The following is a 7,470-nucleotide window of genomic DNA, read 5'->3' as shown; positions in this document are numbered from 1 at the left end:
TGTGTGTGTGTGTGTGTGTGTGTGTGTGTGTGTGTGTGTGTGTGTGTGTGTGTGTGTGTGTGTGTGTGTGTGTGGTTTTATTTACACTTTAAAAACTTGAACCTTTCAAAAAAAGAAAATACTGCTAATGAGAGGAAGTCACCAGGCAGTGCATGCAATGATGTAATGCACCTGCTCCTTGCTCTCTCTTTCTGATTGCTGCAGTGCCACGCAGTGGTCACTTCATGAACTGACACATGGTGAACGCATTCACAGCAAAAGTATTTTTAGCTGCCCCCCTGTGGACGAATCTCACATACACATGCTTAAGCACAGAGATGCTGTGATGCCTGAATATAAGAGCAGTCTAATGGAAGGGGATGCTACTTAACATATAACAATAGAGATAAAGAACAACAGAAAGAGCAGTCTTTTGAGTGGAAGTTGTTGGCTCAGATGGAACAAAATTGAGTATATTACAGCAAAATTATTTATATTTATATATCCCCCACCCCATTTATATAGCTCTGAGGGAATTGTGGGGATTAAGATATGGACTTAGAAAGTGTGAAAGTTTATTGAGGAAGAAACCCAAAGGGAATTTTATGGCCAGTGGAAAAAAGATTGTGCGTGTGGGTGTGTGTGACAGCTTAAGAGATGCCTCCTCTCCTCAGCAGAAAAGAAACCTCCTTGATATGTTAGCGAGTGAGGAAGAGAAGAGAGGATGGTGATAGCTGCTGACCTGAGGCAATCAAAATTGCCCCCCCCCCCTCGATACACACACACATACAGTCTTTCATAGTTTATGTGTTGCCTTACACGTCAGGCAGCTCTCAGTTACTGCTGAGTTGTTCCTGCACACTACACTCTCTCACTGTAAGCATTATTAAATTACAGCTGAAACTTCTGTGTGTGTGTCTCATATTCATGCGCTGTGTGGATTTGTGTACCTTGGTTAAAATTTCAATAAATGATAACAGTAATTATTTAAGTGTTTTGTGCACCTTTGTTTGTACTTATAATAAGATTATAACCATCATGTTACATCCTGAGATCTTTAATCATGGTAGCATTCAACAACAAGAAACACGAGCACTTACACAGGTTTTAAATAAACAACCAGAGTGCTTAAACCTATTTTAAAATGATCACCAAACATATCCAGTAAACTTGATCATGACAGTCTGTGGAGTGACATCCTGGACCTCACTCGTGTGCTGTAGTTGTGCACACACGTACACATATTTGTTGCGCTGATTATTAGCGATATCACAGAGTCTGTGTCTCTTCCAGTCATTTCCAGTGAGATCTCTGGGCTGGGTGGAGATGGCCGAGCAGGATTTGTGTGAAGGGAGGAGCAGCGTGGCTGTCCACCACTGTATCAGACAGCTGTCCTACTGCAGGAGGGACATACGAGACTCGGCCGGTGTCTGGGGAGAGGTCAGTCCAAAAGAGATCAGCTCAACATAGAGTATTTACACTGTTTACATGTTTATGAGTCAGTATTGCTGTGTGTCAGTGGAGAACCAGCGTTACTGCCGGCTGCTTTGTACATTGATGTCCATCAATTTATAATTTTGTGCTATTAGACATTTGTTTGAAATGATGTCACAAATAGTGCATAAATTAAATTACAGTGATGTGTGTGTGTGATGTGAAATCATAATAGTTCCTTGAGTCCAACTGAAAATGCCTCGCAGGCACACATTATAGGAAGAAGGTTTATGAGTGCACAACCTCTGATGTATATGTGAAGTCAGTGAACTGTTGTTCCTGGCTATTAGTGATGTGTCGGTCGCGAACGAAATGGCTCTTAGAGCCGGATCTTTGACGTGAACGACGCGAGCCGGCTTCTTATCGCGAGCCGTTTTGTTTTTTTTTTCCTTTCTCTCACCCTCTCTCTCGCACTTTTTTTCTGCTTCACTCCGCATGCGAGCCTTGTGCTTTGCGCTGGGAAGAGGGGGGAGGGGCGGAAGTTACACTCGCAGTAGCACAGAAACAGAGCAGGAGGGAGAGAGAGAAAGAGAGCCAGGGACAACAGCATCACATTAGAAAGGTATAGTAATCATCCACAACTATTTTCAGTTGCAGACGATAAAGGATTCAGAAAGTTTATTCATGCAGGCCCATATGACAGAGAATATGCATCTTCTTTTTGTTTTCATATTTTAATTTATATTTAATTGTGTTGTGGTTTGCAGTGTTTTGTGTTGTTTCACTTTAAATTGGTTTAAAAGGAAAAAGCTGAAAATTTAAATAGTTAAAAGTTGAAATGTGAACAGTTGGTTTTTGTATTCAAAACAGTTACGAACTCTGAAGCGCGTGGTGTGTGGTAGTAGTTAATTATTTTAATAGATATGAGTGCTTGTGTATAAATACACAAATAATACACATATGCTTTCAATTGTGTAATTTAAGTGATCTAGGTAGCTCTGATTTGGAAGTTCAGTTAAAGCTAGAAATGTGTTTTGGAGTTTGTATGTGTTTTGTCTCTAGGGGCCACCGCATATATTTATATATAAACATATATAAATAAAACCACTTTTTTTTTACATTAGTAATTCCTTTTGTGCATAATTTTATATTATTGTTATTAATAAATTAATTAAAGCAACATAACAACCTGAAGAGCCGGTTCGGAGCCGAAGGAGCCGGCTCTGTAGTTTTCAAAGTACTGTCAAGTTGTTTTTTTAAATCATGTTGCAGCAAATTATATAACTTACCTCACAAAAACCTCTGGCTGGCTTGTGGATGACAGCACTGATGTATCCTTGGTTGCTATCTTGCAGGGCAAAGGGATGCTTTTAGTGCTTCAGGATCGCATGTTAACTCTTGTTGACCCTGATGATCGCAGCTTGCTCCACTCTCAGCCAATCAGCAGCATCCGTGTCTGGGGTGTTGGCAGAGACCATGACAGGTAGGGAGGACATTACAGAAATCTTTACTAAAACCATGCTGTTCTGTTTTTATAACTCTTCCCCTGTGGAGGTGATATTTTGATGACCTTCCCTGATGAATTTCAATAAACATGTGGTTTAACAACCATTAAAATAGTTTCAAGGTTTTCCAAAGGGTAACTGCAAGGGCCACCCTCATTCACTTCTGACACAAACCCAGTAATCTTGTTGTATAAGCAGCCCTGAAATATGACAGAAACTGTTCAGTTAAAAAAGAGTTTCAAGGGTTACTCCTAATAGACATGAGTAAAGAGTTAATGACTGACATTTTTAGTGAAACAGACAAGAACCCACACAAACATGTTGAGCAGATAATCCTTCTGTGTATGTGCAAACACAGTTTTATACGGGAACCTTTTAAACTGCATGTGTGTAAAACACTCAGGAGTTTTAACTAATCATCAGAGAACAGCATCAGCCTTGTTATTATTCAGTCTGTATTTTCACAGACTGTGCTAAAACTCCACAATTATTCCTAATGCTTCACTTCCACACTGAGGACCTATGGGGCCTTTAGTCATTTGGCAATATCCCATAGTCTTGGTTTTCACTTCTCACCATTGAGCTGACAGTGTGCTGAGGGCAGCGTAGCTGCTAATGAGGGGAGCTGGCCAAGCCCTCATTGATATGAGCCGCTCTGGGTTTCCATTAACCTGCATATTAACCTATACACTCGTGTGGAAACGTTAGCGCTGATGCATGGCATGCATGGATTTCATATGTATGAGACACCTATGTGCATTTGGAAGCTTAGCACAGACAGAGCAAAAGTCTTGTGAACACAAAATGCTAAAAATCTAAGCACTTTAAAACGTTTTGGGTTTTTTTTTTTTGAGGATTTACTTTAAAGATGTGTCAAATGAAATCAAACGAGAAGATGGGCTGGAGGTTTCAGTCCAAGAAACGGTCGGGTCCTGACATGTGTAATCAGCTGTTAAAGAATCGGGTGAAAATGGAGTTTAAAATAGAGTCTGTGTAAAAGGCTCGCACTCGCACTCAGCCATGCTTGTTACCCCCTCTCCTTCTTCCTGCCTCAGTGTCTCTCTGTCTATCTTATTTCCGTCTTTCTCTTTTAAGTACTGCTATAGTCTCTTTCTCGCTCTCTCTCTTTCTCTCTCAGAGCATCCCTCTCATCCTCCCACTCTTCTCCATCCCTCCTGTCTTCCTCCTTTTTGACTTCCCCCAACAACAACACTACAGCAACATTAGCTGTATGTGTGCGAGTGAGATAAAGAGAGTGAAATAAAGAAAGAAAGTCCCTCCACCCTCTTCCATCTCCGAGGATTGAGAAACTTTCAGTGGCTGTCTCTCTCAGCGGTAATGGATAAAGCGTGTAGTGGAAAGAGGAGGGGAGGGTCATCTCAGGATAGCACTCCCTCTTATCCTTTATTCCCTCACTGCATCTCTTTCTCTCACTTATAACATTACAGCTTCCCCCCACCACCCCCACTCCCACCTCACCCAGCAGCTCTTTAAAATCTGCAGGGTGCAGTCTTGCATTCCTCTGCTTGGTTTTACACTCATGACTTTTGGATGTACCACAATCAGAATGAAAAAGTCAGAAACACTCTTGCTCTCATACGTCACAAAAAGGAAAACATTTACATTCACTCTATTAGATACATGTTCATACATAAGTAACTAAAACAATATTTTCTTCAATGCTTTCGATATCCATTTAAGAAGTAAAGTGCTTAGCATGTGGTCCAGGGGACAGGATGAATCCACTGGGATTTTTTGTGAAGCCACTTTCATGGTGATAAGTTGTTTGGGACTGATGTGAAAAACTGGATAGCTTGGCCTTCAAACCAGCACAGGGTGTTAAAGCTGAGAACAAACAAGGTGACTCAGAAGATATTTGATGCTCTGGAGCCACATGGAGCTTTTCCATGTATGCAGCAAATTGTTTTACAGCAACCTGCATTGCAGTTTGTGCATGTGCAATTGTGTCTTAGATTATTTTGCCACAGGTTGGAATTTTTGCTCTGTTAGTCCTGCCACTAGAGTGCACTGTAATCAAAGCCTGCTCATGGAGAGAAGCTTGCAGCTGAATCCTCAAAAGTATATGTGAGCACCCTTGCTCCTGTGGACTGAGATGATCATTTTCTCCCGGGTTGATTATTTTAAACAGTGCCTGTTAAACAGCATTAGTAGAAAAATGAAAAACTTGGTTGTTTGTTTTACAGCTGTGATTTTTATTTATTCTTGTAGGAGTGTGCTTTTTCTGTCACTACTGAGTGATTAATATTTTTGCATTTGTTAATTTGCTCAGTTATTTTGTGACAGTCTTGGAGTGATACTGTGATCCTGTGAAGCGTTGGCGAGATGTTGCTGACGTCAGCTTCTTCGTGTCATGCGTTGCTTGGTTATTCTTCTTATTTTTAATGTTATGTGCTCTGTCTAAAAAAAAAAAATGACTGACCCACACAAAACCCTAACATTAACCACATCTAATCCCTTTGTGGTTAAACTGGAGCCAGGTCTGTATAGAAGCAACTCCTGCAGGGAGGTTTGAAAAGTCTCCATAGAGCTGAGATTGTAATAGCAAAAACTTTAGGAATAGCCAGGTTTTGGTAGTCCACTATATGTTTTGTATGATTGGCAGCTCAGTGTGCTGCCTAAGTGGTTGACTTACTTGCCTGCACACTGTGTGTGTATAAAGTCAGACTGGTAATATTGTTAACTGACTGAAGCTGGTAGGCGGTGAAAGACATGCAGAAGAGAAATGTCTTTCTTAATTATGTTTAAAAGGCCATAAATTGACAGGGAAAGAGGAGGAGGCAGAGGTGAAAGATAAAGGCTGTTTCTGAAAGCAAGCATAGAAGATAGCTCGCACTTTGCTCTCTCTCCATCAGCTGTCTCTTTCTTTAACCATCTATCTGTGGAATATTCCCAGTCTTGTCCCGAATGTTCGCTCTCTCGCTCTCCTTCAGCTTGATTCAATATGAATGAGTCCCCCCGTCTCGTAAGCAGGGCGGGACGATGGTAGAGGAGGGGTTAGCGCTTCGATGAAGTCATGAGGCTATATCTGGAGCACTCAGCAAGTCTGACAGCGTGCACGCCCAAATTGCGCGTGCACGCTGTTCGCATTTATGTGTATGCATGCGGACTTGAACTGATGAAGTCATAGGTCTAAATCCGGAGCGCTCTGTTTGTGTGTGATGGTGAATGAGTGGGTGTGCATGTGTTTTCCCCCACTTTTCCCATCCCATCTTTCTGTCTGTGCTATTTCCACTCTTTGTCTCCAGCGCTCTTTCTGCCTCCCTCCTGTGCCATTGGCTGCACAGCTTTGCCTCTTCTTCTTCTTCTTCTTCTTTCTGACTCTCTTTCTTTGTCCTGCCACTGCACTTTAGTGGGGTTGAAGCCCCCCCTTTTTTCCCAGTTTCACTCAGGCAAGAGAAGGAGAGACAAAGATAGGACGAAGGCGAGAAGATACTCAAGACAAACAGTGAGAGAACGGGGAATAAAGCGCGGCACTGCTTTTGAGAGAGTGTGTCGGGAATGATCAGCGTGATGGAAAGCCAATAAGAAAGGGAGAGAGGCATGCTTCCCTGCTTGCACTTTACACAGCAGGACCTCGCAGGACACTCTCCGGACCAGGCAAGCAAAGCGAGGGAAGCCGGCTGTAGAGGAAGATAGAGAAAAGGTGTAGCGGAAAAAAGTGGAGGAGGAGTGGGAGAAGGAAGGGGGAGGGGAAGAAAAGAGGGAGAGGAGAAGGGGGAAGAAGCCCCAGAGGATTAAAAAAAAAAAAGGATAAGAAGAAAAAGAGAGGAAGCAGACAGGAAGAGATTTACCCTGGGGTACTGCTGCGAAGGGGCTGTAGCAATGTCACCGCGGCGAAGGAGCTAACGAGGCAGAGAAGTAGTTGTCGGTAACGGGTTGAGGATGCCTGCTTGTGTGAGTACTCTGATCTGTAGTTCATTCAGTCCTCTATTCTCCATCTATCTATCCATCCATCCATCCACAAAGCCATCTATACACTTACAGTGACCCATTACCACCTCTCTTTCCACCTTACTATCACCCTCTCTAGCCTTTCTGATGATTTCTAACTGCTCCGTTTGTTTAAAGGACACAGCACACGTCCCTTGGCCCTACTTTTTCTAATTAGCTTTCCCTTGATTTTTTCACTCATTTACGTCTCAGCTTCCTGCTGTGTGTTTGACTTCAAGCTGTGTACCTTGTCCCTCTGACTCTCTCTCTCTCTCTCTGGCTTGCCAGCAGGTGTAGGGATGCAGGCTGTTGGCAGAAGGTTTGCAGCCAGAGTCACTGAGACAAGAGCAAGACATTCATTCAGGGAGTCAGATGAGAAAGAAAAGGCACAAGAGCAAAAGAGAAAAGAAAAAGATGAAGTAGGCAAAGGAGGGATGAGAAAGACAGGATTAACGGGTTTGGATATGCTGCAGGGATTTTTTAAAGTGTCTGTCATGGCTGTTTGGAGCTGTTTGATATGTGTGTGTATGAGTGTGTAGGCTTGTGTGTGTGTATTGTGCAGACATATACATCATGAGCTTAAACCTTAATTAGTTTAAAT

At 42.4% G+C, this 7,470-nt stretch overlaps 1 protein-coding gene across 2 annotated transcripts in view; it reads left to right on the top strand.

Moving 5' to 3' along the window:
• apbb2a (amyloid beta (A4) precursor protein-binding, family B, member 2a) overlaps nucleotides 1-7,470 on the top strand; it is a 35,898-nt gene that overhangs the window by 6,843 nt on the left and 21,585 nt on the right. For both annotated transcript variants that reach the window (XM_013908814.1, XM_013908806.1), the window contains exons 7-8: nucleotides 1,273-1,419; nucleotides 2,769-2,896. In XM_013908814.1, coding sequence (XP_013764268.1) covers nucleotides 1,273-1,419; nucleotides 2,769-2,896 — 275 coding nt within the window. The remainder of the gene's footprint in view (nucleotides 1-1,272; nucleotides 1,420-2,768; nucleotides 2,897-7,470) is intronic.

This window comes from Pundamilia nyererei, unplaced genomic scaffold (assembly GCF_000239375.1).
Source record: "Pundamilia nyererei isolate P.nyererei 1_Seehausen unplaced genomic scaffold, PunNye1.0 scaffold00001, whole genome shotgun sequence".
NCBI classification, from domain to species: Eukaryota; Metazoa; Chordata; class Actinopteri; order Cichliformes; family Cichlidae; genus Pundamilia; species Pundamilia nyererei.
This window is presented reverse-complemented; position numbering and strand designations above follow the sequence as displayed.